Raw genomic sequence first — 16,935 nt, 5'->3', positions numbered from 1 at the left:
AGTAGCACAAGAAAATGACATCTCATAAATTCTCATTGAAAAACCACGATCATATTCACATAAAAGTCTCTCTTTCAGGCATAAGTAATCCACTACATAGGCTTAAGTTACGCTTAGCAATTCAGGAAATGGTGTCTTTGACGTCACCAAGCGCACCACAAACTTCTAGAACAACTTTAGCGTTTGGGGATATGAATCACGAGTGGGTGGGGAATGCCTGGTTGCCCTCTTTGGGACTGCCCCAATACAGAACCACCTTCATGGAGTGTTTGGTGGATGCGCGGATGTTAGACCACCTTACCAAGAAGGATTTACGGGGCCAGCTTAAGATGGTCGATAGTTTTCATAGGTTCGATCAGAGATTGATCTTTTGAGAATCATTTGCATCAGTTCTCCCTAAAACGACGTTTAAGTGAATTCTAAAAAGTTCCGAATAAAATATATTGCTGTCGCCTAAACGCGATGGGAGGTTGTAAATTTGATGTTAACTTCAGTTTAAGGAGAAATGATGCAAATAGGGATCAGTGGTGTTAAAATATGAGAGTTTTATTTAGGACGAGTCTGCAGTTTGGCATATCATGTTTGAAACGATTAAACTATGATCGAAACGTATTGGAGGAGAGGAGGAAAAACTGTGAAAACAGCAACAGTGACGTATTGGTGTGGAGTAATGAGCGGTTAATTAAATGGGTGACCCAGTTAGGGCTAAAGGTCCGTTTTGAGTCAATTATGAATCGCAGAAGTAATTTGTTGGTTTCAGGAATACGGTAATAATTTATTAGAATCAGGGGTGCATGGTGCTTTAGTGGCGTTGGATGAGAGTTTCGATGCCAATAGCATGGCCTTGGCATTGCAAATCCCCACCCAAAACACTCAAGTGAGTACCTTAACGCCTTTTAGTGTTTTCCAGGTACTTATATGGAAACTGAATTCCAGGCTAGGCAAACATTAGAGGTAGAATATAATAATTTATTAAGATCGGCAACTGACAGGCGGCCGGACGACATCCGCTCTTGATATGGGTGGACGGTAGGCGTGCCGAATTAGAAATCCTATTTTTGAATGAAAAACATCCCTCGACCATGTAGTGTTCCGCCGCAGGGCAGTGCTACCTCTCTCATAGTTATCGAGCGCTGAAAATTGCCCGATTGTTGTTATAGAAGCTGAGACGATGCCTTCTGACCAGGCGATTATTGTGCTTGAAAAGGGGGAAGAGTTTTATCGCAGGGTGTCCCAATAATTGCCACAAAAACGAAATATTTCTTGCATGAGATCACCACTTCAAACTGCATCACTGAGTGTTTTATTTTCGGACGTCCCTGTCGAGGGACAAAATTAAGGGACACGCTGCATAAGCGACTTTAGGTAGTTAAGAACGCAGTATATTAAACGTGACTATGAGCTTTAAAACCGAGAACAAATACTTGTAATGTGGAGACTATAGTATTATAGATATGTATAAGCGCTTTAGGGCATCGGAAAATGTCGTTTGCTCGTAGACTTCCTAAAACCACATGGACAAGCTTGAAACATGCATTGTCCACTGATTTCCACAAAGCATTTGACGCACCTCTAGATAAGTGGTTAATTCGTATTTCAGACGACAGTTTGAGCTTGGAGGTTTCCAAAGACGACCGAACGACGTACACTCCGAAGTTACCTCAAATCTTATCCTTTAACGCTTGAGCCTGCTCATCTAGGAAGGGCGAAAGTGAAATATCACATCAACGCAAGTCGAAACCCAACTGCGGATGGAGCGATGAGGCAACAGTATTCGCAGGGTCTTTATTTTTCAATTTTACCTTTCCCCGCCATACGCTACTAGATCAGTGGTACCTTCTACTATCTCTTGCCGTGTGTGGTCAACGAGGTCTGAATTTCAATTGACCACCGACGGATTCCAAGAGCGTTGCCTCCAAAGCTCAATTCTCAAATTATGTTACGTGCGTTTGCATTAGCATAGCTAAATCCTCCTCTATTGCTGCCGCACTTCCTTCACATCTAATGATCCGGAAGATGAAGTCGTTGATTTCCTAAAGTACGACTTTTGCAAAATTTGATATATCTGGCGAAATTCCCATTTTAACAACGACATTTTCCGACCACACAACCGTATTATCTATCCCACTGATTAGTCGAATCCGCGGAATCGGTGGCGAGTCCTCATCATTCTTTAGTATTATTTTAGTTCGATTATCATACGCATTTAATGGTTCCATTACACCATATTTATTGTTAGGGGGCACTCGTGTGTAAACCAAAATAATATTCTAATTTAATGGTATTTTTTACCGCTCCATGGAGAGTTACCTTAAAGCAAACATCACATCAATTTCGTCCAAAGAGGGGGGAGTTTTGTGTGTGAATTGTGTTTTTTTTTATCTCATTTATTTCTAATGTACTCCTACAGTCTTGCCTAACGTTCAAACTAGCTCTGTCGAATATCTTTAATAGCGTGTTCAGTTTTAATAGAGTGTGATATTGATTAGATGTCATGATATAATAACATTATTGTAAATACAATACTAATCTAATGTAATGAGTGTGGCAGCAGTCAGTATTAATCCATGCGTGCCTGCAGTACTACATCCATTTGGAAAATAAACGATTCCGGACGCTTTTGGGCTGAAGCGTTCAGAAGGAACATAATGGTGCTGTCGTCTCTTCAGTTGGCTTCTCTTGGGAAAACGTGTGATTCTTCAAGTCATTGCAAGTTCTCCCAAACTACCTCGAAAGTTCAGTATCATTTTGCCGTAATTATAAGGTCGAGTCATAAACGACTTCCGTTGTTTATCAGGCACTTACTTTGCTTTCATTAAATAACGAGATAATTTTAATTTCAGCAAACATGTTTTACTATACGTAAAAATTGATTACGTGTCCAAACTACTTTTCTACATAGTCATCATAGACAGTAAGACATTTGTCGGGACAGAGAACAAGTTTTTCTATTTCCTTTTCATACCAAGTTGCCGCCTGTACAGGACCATCCAAATTGAACGCCCCACCCATTTTATACGATAACGATGGGTTCAGAATTTTTTTTTTTTTATATTAAAAAAAAAAGGACGCAGCCTAAAATAAATTCTAAAAACAATAAAATATTTAAACCGACGCTCGATGTCGCGACGCAGACGCTGTTTCTTTCAGAAAGACGCCTTTTGTTGCAAAAATGTGAATATCGTTATATTCTAAACGAGTTTTATATAAAAAGTTTTTTTCCAAAATGTCTAATCATTTAAAAGTTACAGCAGAAACAAATATTAACATATTAGGTACCTAATAGTAAATAGATATTAACAAGTAAATAAAAACGTTTTATACAAAACTTGCTTAGAATGTATCGAGATTCGCATTTTTGAAAACGAGGAATGTTTTTGAAAAAAAACATACCGTCGCCTTCCATATTTTAATGTTTTCAGCATGTTTTTAGCTTACGTGCTTTTATTATTTAATGTAGTGAAAAAAATTACTTCGTTAACCCCATCTGTTCTCTTGTAAAGTGAGTGGGGCGTCGAGTCTGAATGAACTTAAATACTATTTCAATTTTGCCTTTGTGTTGGACCGCCGCCTTCCCAACTACACCTTATCCTAGCAAACGAGTGAAAGTCAATTGGTGCCAAGTCAGGACTGTGCGGGGGACCATCCGAAATTCTCAAGCAACTTTTTATAGTCTGTACTGCTGTAGCGGGGTGTGCCTGGTCGGAAAGTACTTCGCCGATAAAACAACAACCTTACAGATGGACTTGGTACGCGAGTAGCTGTTGAAACACGTACTAACGGAACCTTTATTTATTTAGTGAAAGCAAGTACTTGTTTGTTCTGGCGGCTTATAGTACCTGCACCGACAGTTCTTTACGAATCGACCTTATAGCTAGTACAAATCTAAGCTCTGGTTAATAGATATCTTATCCACCTCAGTAAAGTATTCATTAACCCGGCAACCCCAATAATAATATAACATATTTCAAGCTGACGTTTCATTACTGTATTGTGTATACGCTGAGACAGTTATTTCCGTTGATCCATATAGAACTAAGAGCCATCAGTCATTATACAAGTAAGTAGCGAAGTTTTCTGTATATACTATACAGGTAATGATAAAAGTATCGGTTTAATATTTTATACTGTGTATTATATTTTTTAGTTATATTGTTACTCGTATCTGTTTTGTTAATTGAATATACATACATCATATTGCTTAATGATATTGTTGTTGAATATACATAATATTAAATCTCGGAGAATAGTTTTAGCGTGATTGGAAATGATTGTCATCAACTCTATATGATTAATTATAGTGTTATTTTATGTATATATTACATAATATAACGAACAACCAAAGCAGCTACTTGTTTTTCATCTCTACTGCTTATAATCTTCTATTCATAACAGTAAAATTAATTAATTTTATCCTAATCGTCGTAAGCTCCATTGTAAAGCCGCCTCATGTAGTCCTTCCTGCAGTCCAGCTCGTCGTTGGGTCGCTTGTACGCCTTATAGCCGTAGTCTTTCAGAAATTGCACCCCCTTGTAGGTTTCCTATTAAGTATTTAACACTCAAATCATTGATCGTTAGTATCTTAAAGCTACTACTTTAGTTTCAACTATGAATCTGTGATAGCACCCCCCTGGGATCACTATCAGGTCTCCGGGCAGTAATTCGATTCTGAGCCATTCATCGTATTTATCTCGCACGTCAAAATATCCACAACCAGCTAAAACAAGTCGAAATTCATCGTGTTCATGGAAATGTTCAGTGATGTGTTCCAGAAGGTCCTGGTCATACAATTTCTCGACTTTTCTTACGTGGTGATTGTCCTTTTGCTCCATGAGGTTTTTTAATAATGGATCTTCCGCGAAGTTGTTGGTATCGATCTTAGAGGTTTTTCGATGGCTCATATAAATGGGTTTAAACAAAAACGGACTTACCTGGTAATATTCCACCCCACTGGTTTTATACAGCTCCTCCAAAGGCACATATTTGAGAGTTAAATTTTTTTCCTCAGAAAGCAGCCAGACCCTCACCATTTTCGTTGGGTTGGTTTCAGCACCATTTATTAAGAACAAATGTGACTTAATAGGTGATCAGGTGCTCAGGTATTGTAGCAACACGCAGGGGACCGTGTAATCATGGGATAATTTTATGTGCAAACAATACATAAATATGTCGTAAAATGTTTATTCCCATTTTATCGAAGGTAAATTGCCATGGAGCTTGTTGGTTAGTAGTTTCAGCGATTTCAACAGTGCGAAATGTTGATAAAAAATGAAGAGACTTTACATATATTTTTGTGTTTGTCATACCAAGATTTGAATAACGAAATTTGAAAAAAAGGCGGGAATTTTAATAACGCTCTAGCGGAATGCGACTAAATCACTCAACACTGTGTGACGTCATGTAGTATGTGCATCTAAACTATAGATTCAACAATGTTTACGTAATTAAAGAAAAATGTATTTTGAATGTATGTAAGCCATAAGGACAGATACAGAAATGTACATTCTAGAATTTTTATCGATTTTTTGTGTGATATAGAAGTACTTTGAAAGTAAAAGTTATCGCAATGTGTAAACAATAATCAATTTTGTTCAGAGTTTGTGTCGTGTTGTCAAGAAAATAGACGTCGCGCATTTTTTTTGCTGCTGATTACTCATTGCCCATGTTAAGTTGAAATTTTCAGGATTTTACAATGTAACAAACCAATGGTGACCTTGAAAAGCCCTGCGTTCGCATGCAAATGACCCTTCAGAAACAAATAATATCTTTGACAGCAGTTGTAAACTTAGGTTATGCGTCAGGTACATGTTTATGTTTATCTATTTTTAGATAATTTAGTTTAATTAAAACATTTGTTCTCAGTTTAAGTTAATTGCTCGTTTATCGTTAACTAGGTCAAAAGCGAAACTATATTTCGTCAGATAAACCGCATCCTCGTTCTCAGCTATACTTCTTATTTACCCCAACGTTTGTTAAATTATTTATGGAGATTTCTGGATACTAAGTGTTCAAAAAAATGGTCTTAGCCTGGTATATGGATAATGACGACTACGACAAAAGGGAGGAACATCACAAAACACCTCCAGAATATGTCTCACTCAAAGACTTATTCCAGATAACTGGTGTTGAATGTTATCAGGTTAGTTTAAGCTACAGTAGATGAATAACTAACTAACACCAAAATCCTTGTAGTTAAATATTGAGACCCTTGAAACAGATGGAATCTTGGATAAGCTAAAAAAAGAAAGAGGCTACTCATATGAAGATGAAGTTACAATGAAATCTCCCTCAGATGGCTTGGAAGAATTTGAGAAAAAATTAACGATTTTCTTCACAGAACACCTTCATACAGATGAAGAGATTCGACTGTGTATCAAAGGATCTGGTTATTTCGACGTGCGGGACAATGGAGACCAGTGGATTCGTGTGAAAGTAGTACCAGGCGATTTGCTTATTGTTCCTGCTGGGATTTATCATAGATTTACTTTAGATACAAATGTAAGTTAGAAGTTTAAAACTTTACAACTATTAGCATTTTGGATTGTTCTGCAGAATTTCATTGTTGCGAGAAGATTATTTGTTGGGGAACCTGTTTGGACACCACACAACCGCCCTGCAGATGATATGGATGTTCGCAAGCAATATGTAAAAAGCCTTAACACTGGCAGATTTATTAAAACACACTAAACCATTTTGTTGATAAATATAAATATATTTTTAATCCATTGTTATTGAACTTTTAGGTTAAATGTTTTCGTTATTAAGGCCAAAAGCGAGCTTTTTCTTCCATTTCTGTAAGTACCATAAAATAATGATATTTGATTTTAACAATTTCCATTTGTCAGACGGCTTAAGCATTTAAATATCTATGCAAGAATCGAAGGCAATGAGGTGCAGGTACCAAAACAGAAAATAAAAATGTAAACAGCAAAGTGAGGTTAAGAGTGTGTGGCTGATGAGAAATATCTGCGATGTTGTCACATAAGAAACTTTACAAAATATATGAGAATTTTTAAAGATGCAGTTGTTATCTAATAATAATTAATATTAATTTATTATATCAGTTTAACAATTAAAATGATTTATACAATTAACTGGCTTCTGACTACTAATAACAATAAATTAGATACGAAATTTTCTACAAAATATTGCCGACAGGGCATGACAAGTGAGCCATTTGGCAACTCTACGCTTAGACCCCCCTCTGTCGATGAAATTTTTTTTAGATAACTTTTCTTTTGGTTCTTAATTTTTATTATTCGGAAAAATGGAAATGCCGGAGAGAAAATGTGAGACCGCGGGCTGTGGAAAGCTCGCAAATTTGCAGTGCCCAACCTGTATAAAGCTGGGAATATCAGGATCGTATTTCTGTTCGCAGGAGTGTTTTAAGTCCAATTGGAAAATCCACAAAGTTATTCATGCACTTGCAAGTAAGTGAGGTTAGGTAGGTATGATAGGACCTTGTGAATCATAAACTTTTCCACCAAAAGAACTTGTATTTTCTTTGCTAAACGAACCATATGGAGCTATATTTCTAGATATATCAGTTTCTTAGATATTCTATTTAAGCAACATTCCAAACCCATTTGACTTAACACAATACACCCTTTTTGTATTCATCATAGAAGGTGAAGGCAATGAGAAGAAAGATGACAGTTATTGCCCATGGCCTTATTACAATTATACGGGAAAACTGAGGCCTTTCCCACAAACCCAAAAAAGGATTGTACCATTAGAAATTGGAAGACCTGATTATGCAGATCATCCACAAGGATTCCCTCTAAGTGAGCAGGCAGTGAAGGGGTCTGCTCATATTAAAGTCTTGGATGATGAAGAAATAGAAGGTAAATTACCTATATAAAGAAATTCGTTTGAGAAAAATGTTGTTTTCAGGTATGAGAGTAGCCTGTAAATTAGGCAGGGAAGTACTAGATGAAGCTGCTCGAGTATGTGATGTGGGCATAACCACTGATGAAATTGACAGAGTAGTCCATGAAGCTTGCATTGAAAGAGAGTGTTATCCCTCCCCATTGAACTACTATGAATTTCCTGCCTCTTGTTGCACTTCAGTGAATGAAGTAATTTGTCATGGCATACCAGATACTCGTCCTTTAGAAGATGGGGACATATGTAATGTAGATATTACAGTCTATCACAGAGGGTTTCATGGAGATTTAAATGAAACCTTTCTGGTTGGAAACATCAACAACAAAGTTAAAGATCTAGTCAAAGTGACTTATGAGTGTCTTCAAAAGGGCATAGAAATAGTGCGCCCTGGGGAAAAATACAGGGAAATAGGGAATGTTATTCAGAAACATGCACAGACACATGGGTATTCTGTGGTGAAGAGTTACTGTGGCCATGGAATCCATAGATTGTTTCATACTGCTCCCAATGTTCCTCATTATGCCAGTAAGTATATTAATTTCAGTTTTACAAAAATATTCTATTTTTATTGCAGAAAACCGTGCAATAGGAGTTATGAAACCTGGCCATTGCTTCACAATAGAACCAATGATTTCTATAGGGTCATGGAAAGATGAGATGTGGCCAGATAAATGGACTGCAGTTACTAAAGATGGGCAGTGGTCTGCTCAATTTGAACAAACCCTTTTAGTAAATGAAACAGGGTGTGAAATTCTCACAAGGAGAAGAGAAAAAAATGGCCAACCCCATTTCATGGATAAACTGTAATATAACTCCTGTTTTTGTAGTTGCAGAAATAACATTTTTATAGTTGTGTATTCTGTGAGTTTGCTCTTTAATTCACCCTTTATTGCTGTGAAATTAATTCAACTTCAACTTTATTTATCCAAATTGAACTTTAATAATTGATTTTGAAAATAAAAACGAAAAATAAAAGGCATTTTTCTTTAGAAAAAATACTTTCCTTGCAATGATTTATTTTTAGACAAATTCACTGCACTTCGCCACAGGCAGAAATAATTACTTTTTCAGAAGGTTTCCCCCCTTTACTCCCACACCTCTCCATCCTTTTAACAACATCCATCCCACTAATAACATGTCCAAAAACCACGTGTTTTCCATCTAACCAATCTGTTTTTGCAGTGCAAATAAAAAATTGTGATCCATTAGTATTTGGGCCTGAATTTGCCATTGACATAGTCCCAGGACCTGTGTGCTTCAACTCAAAATTTTCATCTGCAAACTTCCTCCCATAGATTGACTTTCCCCCAGTCCCATTGTGATTAGTAAAATCTCCTCCTTGGCACATAAAATCAGGAATTATCCTGTGGAACACACTACCCTGATATCCATATCCTTTCTCATGAGTGCAGAGACATCTGAAATTCTCTGCTGTCCGGGGCACTACATCTGCTCGTAGCATTATTGTTATCCTTCCAATCTCTGTTTTACCAATCTTTATATCAAAATAAACTTGAGGATTTCTAACTTTCTGTGCAACTTCGCTTGTAGTTGCTTCCGTAGAAACTTCAGCCAATGTTTCTGGTTCTACCATTTTATCCTTTATAGTTTCTCCTGCATGTTTTTGAAGCCAAGTGTCATCTGACCACACTGGTCTCGTTGAGCTTTCTTTGATTTTCTGAGGTTTGGCTAAGTTGACTCGAATAGTCCGACCGAACAATTCTGCATCGTTCATGTTGTCTACAGCTGCATTTGCATCTTCAGTAGATTCAAATTCGATGAAGGCAAATCCTCGGTGCTTTTCTGATTCGTAGTCCAGGGGTATTTGGATATCGACGATGTCGCCAAATGGAATAAAGGCGGCCTTTAGGATTTTTTCGTCGATTTCTTCAGCTAAACCACCCACGTAAATGATTTTCTTGTTTGTTTCCCCCATTATTTCTGTACAAATTTATTAGTTTATTTTATTTTCAAAAGGAGGTTGAGTTTGTTTTTGTAAAGTACTCGAAATCAAGCATAAAAATGGCCATCAAATGTATCTAGTTTCGTCTTATAATAGACAGTTTAGCAGAACAAGGATAAGAACAATATGCCGGCCATCTTTGGTCTCCAATACCAAATTGAGAATCTAAATGTGAGGTTAGTTTTCCGCTTGATCTTAAGGAGTTGTCGACGTGAAAACTAAGTTTCTATCGATTTCTCAGTAATATTCAATGAGAATTTCTATTTATTCTCCTAATTGACGCGATATTCACTTGGGTACTTTACAAATGTTTCTAGAATAATGAGCAACCGATGGAATTTTAACCAACAGTCACCTCCACCTCCTTTAGCTTCATCTGCATCTTCATTCTCAAGACCCCAAAACGCTGTTTCTCCTAATTCCACTGACCCTCCGCCTAACGCAGTGCTGTATGGTCAGTGGAATTATGCCACTTGGGCTATGAGTAATTACAGGGGACCTCCAACGGGAGTTGCTGGATACCCACAGCAAGGAAATGTGTATAGCCCCCCTGTAACAAGCACCTCTGGCCAGGTTTATCAGTATGAGTAAGTAAAAACGTATTCTCCTATTTTAACACTGGGTTCGTCTTTGTTCTCAGAAAGCAGAGCAGATATTCATTTATCACACACTTTTGGGTAGATCTGGTATTGAATTGTTACTTTATAGTTATAAGGCCTTCAGTGAATTAAAAATCAAAGATAAGCACTATTTTAGAAAGAAAAGCCACACGGAACTCATTAAGTAATCATTCAGCAATAAACGAATAAAATTGAAATATCAAGTCTTCAAATTGCAAAAATGAGTTCAGTACCATTAAACCTACTATAAATATTTAAGATCTGACACGTATTGAACAATTTTTATCATAACAACTTTTATTTAAGATATATCTCATCTAGTCAGTTCTGTGTACCACCACCAGCTCTTTATAATCATACCCTTTCTCCCTATGGACCACTTCCAGTAGATCACCAAATTGCAAGTCAAAACTACAAATTAAATTGTGCTCCTAATCCTTGTAATAAGGGATCAACAACACCAGATAATGCTAGTGGTTCTTTCAATGTAAGTTTATTTGATTTCCATTTTTTCTTCAGTAACTTTTGCCAGCAATTCGGTTGATACAACATTATGCCAGATTTTGTCCTACAGGTTTCAGCTTCTACTAGTTATAATGAATCAGGTAGTTCAAATAGTGTTGTAAATTCAGCTAACTGGTCGAGAAGATATAGAAGCCGTAGCAAGAGCAGGCATAGAAGTAGGAGTAGAAGTAGCAGGTGGAGTGGTAGAAATAGGAGAAGCAGAAGCCTGGAAGGTCAAGGTCATGCTGATTTAAGCAAGAAACTCAGAAGTAGAAGTCCACCAAGATGGAGAAATCGAGTCAGGTAAGCGGATTTTATTAGTGTTATTAAAAAATAATGAAGAGGTATTTTTCACATTTACATTTTTAGAAGTCGTAGTCGAGACAGATCTTCCTGGTCAAGTAAACCTTCTAGACAGAATGAACGCGAAATTGAAGCTTTACAAAGTGAAAAAAATGCCATTCTTAAGCAATGGAAAAACAATTACTGCCACACCCAACAGAAAATCACCGAACGGCTGGAAGAATACGCGAAAAGAAATGAAGATATAATATCCTTGGAGAAACAAATTTGGACGAGGTCTACTCCAGCAGAACTGTACTATCAGCGAGATGAATCAAAATTTGGTGTGGTTAAAGGGACAGAGAAACTAGTTACCCTTTGTAAAGCTTTTGACGACACTTTGGTGAATAGAGCGGAGGCTGTGAATATGTTGAAGCCAAAGTATGAGCCTCCTCCTAGAAAAACTCGTACACGCATGTGTAAGCACAAAACTGAAGTGAGCAGCAGCTCAGACTCAGATTCTGATGATAGTTTTACTGATGAAGAAGATTATTGCATGGAGGAGCTTCAAAGAAAGCAACAGCACCCGGATCGATTAGATCCTGAGATGTGGTTTAACGATCCTGGAGAGATGAACGATGGTCCCTTGTGTAGATGTTCCTTGAAGTCCAGGAAATCTGGGATTCGACATGGGATTTATCCAGGGGAATTGCCCATACCTAGATGCTCTGTTTACGCCAATAATGCTGAGAAGTTATTTCATTACAGAATCATAATCTCACCTCCAACCAATTTTCTTATTAAAGCTCCCACTATCATTCAACACGACGAGCACGAGTATATTTTCGAGGGATTTTCTATTATTTCTCACGCCCGCCTCCCCAATTTGCCCCCATGCAAAGTCATAAGATTCAACATCGAGTACACTATTTTGTACTATGAAGAGAAATTCCCCGAGAACTTCACCATAGCGGAAATTGACTTATTCTCAATATTCCTCTTCAAGGAGCTATTGGAGTTAGTAGATTTAGACATCGTAACATCATTGAACAGCGAGCACTGTCCGCAATTCCATTTCCTGCCGCGATTTGTACGCGAATTGCCAGACGGGGGCAAGGAGATACTTTGCATGCAAGAAGTTCTTAAATATTTACTGGATAGTTCAGTGCCTTTAATTCAACGCACGGAGCTTGGGAGTATGGTGAAAATGTCCCAGTATGAGTGGCAAAACTTTGCCGATGAAATGAAGGGGATGATTGTTAACTACCCAGGAAAGAAACCCTGCTCAGTGAGGGTGGATCAGCTCGATCGGAATATTGACTTGCAAAAAGAGGGGGATTTTAAGTTTCCTGAGATCGTGCACTTCGGAATCAGACCTCCACAGTTAAGCTATGCAGGTGTGTGTTTGAATCAATATAGGGTGGTCGTCAATACTTCTCATTATAGCATTTTCCTTATTTTAAAACATTTATCATGGGTAGAATTCGTATATTTTTGAGTAAACTTCCTTCGGCTTTGAGGTGAAACATTTTTATATTTCTTGAAAGTACTACTTGGAAATATAGGTAAACCGGGAATTCTTTATTTTTAAAAATATACCTACCGGGTTTATCATTGGAGTAATAGTGAAATTTCATGAAAAACTGAAAAAAATCCTTAGACCCGACCCCAGGTAGATACCGATTTTTGTGATTATAAAAAACAATTATAAAACTCTTTGAACATATTTCTAACCATCCGAAAAATGCATTTGTACAAAGGCCAGATGGTTAGTTTAGGACTTTGTACCATAAGTTTTTCGTCAAAAATGTTTTATAGGGTCGTAATCAGTATCATTCTCACTGTTTGTGTACGCGCCTACATACATTTTATTGATTATTATTTATTGCTGTTTATAAGTTTCTAACATCCTCACGTATTTCAATTTTTGATTCATTGAATTATTTTAGCGATAGGCTCACATATCAACCTTTATTACATATTAAGAGGGCCTAAATGCGGTCTTGGTCCATAGTTTTGTTGTGACTGTGCGTGCTCTTGCTTGGATCGTGTCCATCTTGGAAACAAATAAACTTTAATCCCTGTCGCTGTATGTTGCAGTTTCCAACATTTTAGCAAATAATTTCTTCCTGGCACAGGTAATCCGGAGTATCAGAAGGCTTGGAGGGAGTATGTCAAGTTCCGGCATCTCATTGCGAACATGTCGAAACCGACCTTCGATGATAAGAGGAAACTGGAAGCGAAAGAAAATAAACTGCAAGAAATGAGGACGCAGGGTCAAATGAAACGGGACGTAACTGTAGCAGTCTCCGCAGAGGGATTTTATAGAACTGGTATTAATTTGTTCTGATGATAGCGATGAAGCAAACAAGATTTTTCCTCTCTCAGGTATCATGTGCGACATCGTGCAACATGCGATGCTAATGCCGGTGTTAGTGTGCCATCTGAGATTCCACAATTCCCTGAACATCCTGGAAGGTTCATTGGATTATAAATTCAAAAATCGAGGCTTGCTGCAGCTAGCCTTAACTCATCCTTCATACAGGGAAAACTTTGGGACCAATCCAGACCACGCGCGCAACACTTTAACTAATTGCGGTATCCGACAACCGGAATATGGAGATAGGAGAATCCACTATATGAATACGAGGAAAAGAGGTCCGACAGCCGATCTTCTCTCGCATAGTGCTATCTCTGAATCCCTTAAATTTCAGGGATAAACACGCTCATTAATATCATGTCTCGTTTCGGAAAACAGGAAGAGACTGAGTCAAACATAACACACAACGAACGTTTAGAATTTTTAGGTGATGCGGTGGTTGAATTCTTGTCATCCATACATTTATTCTTCTCGTTTCCGGAGTTGGAGGAAGGTGGTTTGGCCACCTACAGGTATTGAGTTTAACATAGCTAGGAAGGGTTTCACCCACTCTTTGCAGAGCTGCGATAGTTCAGAATCAACACCTGGCCATTCTGGCAAGGGTGCTGAAACTGGATCAATTCATGCTTTATGCGCACGGCTCGGATTTGTGCCATGATCTGGAGCTGAAACATGCAATGGCCAACTGTTTTGAGGCCCTTATGGGGGCGTTGTTCCTTGATGGAGGCATCGATGTTGCAGATCGCGTCTTTTCCAACACCCTCTTCAAGCAGGATCCCGACTTACTAAAAGTAAGAGTTGTTCTATTAATCTGACTTGTTATTATTTGGTTCACAGTTTCGTTTCGCTTCAACATTAGCCACATGTAATATTTGAGAAATTATTCAATTAAAATTAATCGGTAAAAACATGGATCGGCTGCGGATGTGAAATGGATGAGCTTTTCACCGAAAAGCATGAGTAACATTGGATAATAGTAACAATGTACACATGCGTTTCAATTAAAGCCAGCCATGTGTACACCACCTTTAGGAATTCGAGTAGTTGGGTTGAATGTAAGTAGTGAGTTTGGAGGGTATTGGGAGATGTTGTGTAGTTGCGTAGAAGTTCCGAGGTTTAATAAATTAAAACCACCACATAGTTCAAACTAATCCGCAACGATCACCTTTTCCCCCATTGAAATTCATCGAGTTTCACATAGTAGCAAAATAATTATTCCAAAATCAATGAATTTCTATGAGAGGGCGAGAGTGGGGTGTGCAAGGGCCTTTTAAATCTGGCATTGCAGCCCTTTGTAAGTGGCCAATCTGCCAGATTCTTGAATCTAAAGAATAGATCGTTCCCTCAGAATGAAGTCAAAGTAATTCAATCAGCAGTAGGAAAACATGCAGAATGTCTCCAAGAAAATTCTCCTCTCTAGATTCAAGGAGCTGGTTGTTAGTGATAATGTTGCCATAATAATGCATCCGTGATGAGTCTGCCCCCCTTTTAGGTGTGGGTCAACTTACCGCCCCATCCTTTACAAGAACAAGAACCGACCGGCGATCGTCACTGCATTCAAAAATTTGATATCCTGCACAAACTAACTGAGTTCGAGAAAAGCATCAATGTAGAGTTTAATCATATAAGACTGTTGGCTAGAGCTTTCACCGACAGAAGTGTGGGGTACACTAATTTGACTATGGGGTCCAATCAAAGATTGGAATTCTTGGGGGATACAGTATTGCAACTGATCGCGTCTGAATATCTCTATAGATATTTCCCTGAACATCATGAAGGGCATTTATCTGTATGTTGGAAAGTGGGTAAAAGAGCGCTAGACTTATATAGCTCTGTTATAGCTATTGAGGAGTTCTCTTGTAAACAACAGAACTCAAGCAGTGGTGTGTGATGATTTGGGAATGGCTCAATATGCGCTTTACAGTAATCCGAAACCGGAGCTTAAAACCAAAGATAGGGCCGATCTTCTGGAGGCTTTTATTGGGGCTCTGTATGTCGACCAGGTAGACCAACATCGAAGGTTAAGTCGGACACTTGAATTGATTGTTTTAGGGCATGGAATACTGTGAACTTTTCTGTCAAGTCACCTTATTTCCCAGGCTGCAAGATTTTATAATGAACCAAGACTGGAACGACCCAAAATCCAAGTTGCAACAGTGTTGTCTCACTCTGCGAACCATGGATGGAGGAGAACCTGATATACCGGTTTACAAGTACATGCTATAAAACATATTTCTTAACATATCACTTTCATGACAATATTTTAGAGTTATTGAGTGCAAAGGTCCAACAAACACAAGGGTCTATAGAGTGGCAGTATATTTTAGGGCAAAAAGATTGGCAAGTGCAATGGGGCACAGCATTCAGGAGGCTGAAATGAATGCTGCTAAAAAAGCATTGGAAATTTCGCACGGTAAATAAATTGCCTGTAATAAACAACATATTTAATATTCTGCCGTTTAGACCTCTTTCCACAGCTGGATCATCAGAAAAGAGTTATAGTGAAAAGTATGCGACGGCAGAGGAAGAATAAGTCTATCAGCAAGGAAAGAGACACGAAATCACCGGAGAGCTATTCGAGGCGTAGATTTAGGTCAAAGAGTCCTGCTGGACGCAAAGGTGAAGATAGACGGAAATCTTCTAGGTACGTCAATACTAATTATAAATTAAACAGAGATATTTAAAAATATTTGTTTATTAGAAGAACATCAAAATCAAGATCTTCCATTCGTTCTGTCACTCCATCTAGTAGTTATAACGAGGATGGCACGGACTCTGATGGTTCAACAACCACCACAAGCACTGTGAGGTCGGTTAAATCCGACAGGAAAAATAGAAAGACCTCAGGTAGCAGAAATATGCCTCAAAAGACAAATTTTGGGAGGTTAGTTGCGCGTAACGAAAAGTTGGTTGACAACGATATGGTTACGAAAAGGGAAGGGTCTTCTAGTCGATTTAAATAAGATGTTGCAATCTGCAGAAAAGTAACTATTAATTGCGTGATATCATTGCATATTATGACAAATTTTTCCAATATGAATAATTATTGTGAGTGTAATTTTTGCTATTATTGTGGAGCATTTTTAATTTGTGTATGATGAATTTGAATGATTATTATAGTGCTAGTCGCTTTGCGTTCGATCATTGAAATATTGCCATGTGGTTTTTAATATTGACGATTTAATAATATCAGTAAAATTGACTTTTTTTTTAACATTAAACCTTCCAACTAACTTTCCATAAACCAAAAAAGTGGATAAGAAATAATTAAATCTATAAAATCTATGAAAATGGTTCAG

General features: G+C 37.8%; 6 protein-coding genes and 1 long non-coding RNA gene across 12 annotated transcripts in view; 4 read left to right on the top strand and 3 right to left on the bottom strand.

Annotated features, from left to right (window-relative positions):
* Positions 1 to 4,347, top strand: part of Liprin-alpha (PTPRF interacting protein alpha) — a 44,169-nt gene extending 39,822 nt beyond the window's left edge. For all 3 annotated transcript variants that reach the window (XM_066294610.1, XM_066294613.1, XM_066294611.1), the window contains 4 exons: positions 79 to 349; positions 555 to 711; positions 761 to 877; positions 937 to 4,347. In XM_066294610.1, coding sequence (XP_066150707.1) covers positions 79 to 349; positions 555 to 711; positions 761 to 877; positions 937 to 1,017 — 626 coding nt within the window. In that variant the 3' untranslated portion in view covers positions 1,018 to 4,347. The remainder of the gene's footprint in view (positions 1 to 78; positions 350 to 554; positions 712 to 760; positions 878 to 936) is intronic.
* On the bottom strand, positions 4,114 to 5,169 carry LOC136345924 (acireductone dioxygenase-like). Its single transcript, XM_066294625.1, has 3 exons — positions 4,932 to 5,169; positions 4,596 to 4,877; positions 4,114 to 4,541 (listed from the first exon to the last, which is right to left on the bottom strand). Exons 1-3 carry the CDS (start codon positions 5,028 to 5,030, stop codon positions 4,416 to 4,418), a joined length of 507 nt encoding a protein of 168 aa, XP_066150722.1. The 5' UTR covers positions 5,031 to 5,169; the 3' UTR covers positions 4,114 to 4,415.
* A 495-nt stretch (positions 5,170 to 5,664) lies between these two features.
* Adi1 (acireductone dioxygenase 1) lies at positions 5,665 to 7,094 on the top strand. Of its 3 annotated transcripts, none has more exons than XM_066294624.1 (4): positions 5,665 to 5,801; positions 5,895 to 6,139; positions 6,193 to 6,498; positions 6,553 to 7,094. In XM_066294624.1, exons 2-4 carry the CDS (start codon positions 6,017 to 6,019, stop codon positions 6,685 to 6,687), a joined length of 564 nt encoding a protein of 187 aa, XP_066150721.1. In that variant the 5' UTR covers positions 5,665 to 5,801; positions 5,895 to 6,016; the 3' UTR covers positions 6,688 to 7,094. The 3 variants fall into 3 exon arrangements, 2 of the variants coding, with proteins under 2 accessions (XP_066150721.1, XP_066150720.1); XR_010733222.1 differs by having other exon boundaries at positions 5,699 to 6,139; positions 6,553 to 6,794; positions 6,846 to 7,094; XM_066294623.1 differs by having other exon boundaries at positions 5,699 to 6,139.
* On the bottom strand, positions 6,700 to 7,362 carry LOC136345925 (uncharacterized). Its single transcript, XR_010733223.1, has 2 exons — positions 7,232 to 7,362; positions 6,700 to 6,783 (listed from the first exon to the last, which is right to left on the bottom strand). It is a non-coding gene; the product is annotated as an uncharacterized lncRNA (long non-coding RNA).
* LOC136345920 (methionine aminopeptidase 1) lies at positions 7,123 to 8,862 on the top strand. Its single transcript, XM_066294619.1, has 4 exons — positions 7,123 to 7,430; positions 7,626 to 7,844; positions 7,894 to 8,412; positions 8,462 to 8,862. Exons 1-4 carry the CDS (start codon positions 7,268 to 7,270, stop codon positions 8,692 to 8,694), a joined length of 1,134 nt encoding a protein of 377 aa, XP_066150716.1. The 5' UTR covers positions 7,123 to 7,267; the 3' UTR covers positions 8,695 to 8,862.
* Positions 8,863 to 8,866: 4 nt separating this feature from the next.
* Positions 8,867 to 9,976, bottom strand: cyp33 (cyclophilin-33). Its single transcript, XM_066294622.1, has one exon. It carries the CDS (start codon positions 9,821 to 9,823, stop codon positions 8,918 to 8,920), a length of 906 nt encoding a protein of 301 aa, XP_066150719.1. The 5' UTR covers positions 9,824 to 9,976; the 3' UTR covers positions 8,867 to 8,917.
* Positions 9,977 to 10,044: 68 nt separating this feature from the next.
* drosha (ribonuclease 3 drosha) lies at positions 10,045 to 16,828 on the top strand. Of its 2 annotated transcripts, none has more exons than XM_066294609.1 (14): positions 10,045 to 10,437; positions 10,777 to 10,957; positions 11,045 to 11,277; positions 11,344 to 12,653; positions 13,395 to 13,589; positions 13,645 to 13,914; positions 13,971 to 14,148; positions 14,196 to 14,427; positions 15,129 to 15,425; positions 15,478 to 15,639; positions 15,689 to 15,849; positions 15,904 to 16,049; positions 16,100 to 16,280; positions 16,341 to 16,828. In XM_066294609.1, the coding sequence occupies exons 1-14, from the start codon at positions 10,172 to 10,174 to the stop codon at positions 16,597 to 16,599; spliced, it is 4,071 nt and encodes a 1,356-aa protein (XP_066150706.1). In that variant the 5' UTR covers positions 10,045 to 10,171; the 3' UTR covers positions 16,600 to 16,828. The 2 variants fall into 2 exon arrangements, with proteins under 2 accessions (XP_066150706.1, XP_066150705.1); XM_066294608.1 differs by having other exon boundaries at positions 16,338 to 16,828.
* Positions 16,829 to 16,935: the final 107 nt, after the last annotated feature.

Source organism: Euwallacea fornicatus, chromosome 21 (assembly GCF_040115645.1).
Source record: "Euwallacea fornicatus isolate EFF26 chromosome 21, ASM4011564v1, whole genome shotgun sequence".
Taxonomy (NCBI): Eukaryota; Metazoa; Arthropoda; class Insecta; order Coleoptera; family Curculionidae; genus Euwallacea; species Euwallacea fornicatus.
Note: the sequence above shows the minus strand (reverse complement) of the source record. Positions and strands in the feature narration are given on the sequence as shown.

Coding starts and splice junctions, on each gene's coding strand:
- cyp33 (XM_066294622.1), bottom strand. CDS start 9,823: ATGGGGGAAACAAACAAGAAAATCATTTACGTGGGTGGTTTAGCTGAA.
- Adi1 (XM_066294624.1), top strand. CDS start 6,017: ATGGTCTTAGCCTGGTATATGGATAATGACGACTACGACAAAAGGGAG. Junction 6,140..6,192: donor CTGGTGTTGAATGTTATCAG/GTTAGTTTAAGC, acceptor AAATCCTTGTAG/TTAAATATTGAGACCCTTGA. Junction 6,499..6,552: donor GATTTACTTTAGATACAAAT/GTAAGTTAGAAG, acceptor ATTGTTCTGCAG/AATTTCATTGTTGCGAGAAG.
- LOC136345920 (XM_066294619.1), top strand. CDS start 7,268: ATGGAAATGCCGGAGAGAAAATGTGAGACCGCGGGCTGTGGAAAGCTC. Junction 7,431..7,625: donor AGTTATTCATGCACTTGCAA/GTAAGTGAGGTT, acceptor TATTCATCATAG/AAGGTGAAGGCAATGAGAAG. Junction 7,845..7,893: donor GGATGATGAAGAAATAGAAG/GTAAATTACCTA, acceptor TGTTGTTTTCAG/GTATGAGAGTAGCCTGTAAA.
- drosha (XM_066294608.1), top strand. CDS start 10,172: ATGAGCAACCGATGGAATTTTAACCAACAGTCACCTCCACCTCCTTTA. Junction 12,654..13,394: donor TCCACAGTTAAGCTATGCAG/GTGTGTGTTTGA, acceptor TTCCTGGCACAG/GTAATCCGGAGTATCAGAAG. Junction 16,050..16,099: donor AGCATTGGAAATTTCGCACG/GTAAATAAATTG, acceptor TCTGCCGTTTAG/ACCTCTTTCCACAGCTGGAT.
- LOC136345924 (XM_066294625.1), bottom strand. CDS start 5,030: ATGGTGAGGGTCTGGCTGCTTTCTGAGGAAAAAAATTTAACTCTCAAA. Junction 4,878..4,931: donor GTGGGGTGGAATATTACCAG/GTAAGTCCGTTT, acceptor AAAACCTCTAAG/ATCGATACCAACAACTTCGC. Junction 4,542..4,595: donor GATTCATAGTTGAAACTAAA/GTAGTAGCTTTA, acceptor AATACTTAATAG/GAAACCTACAAGGGGGTGCA.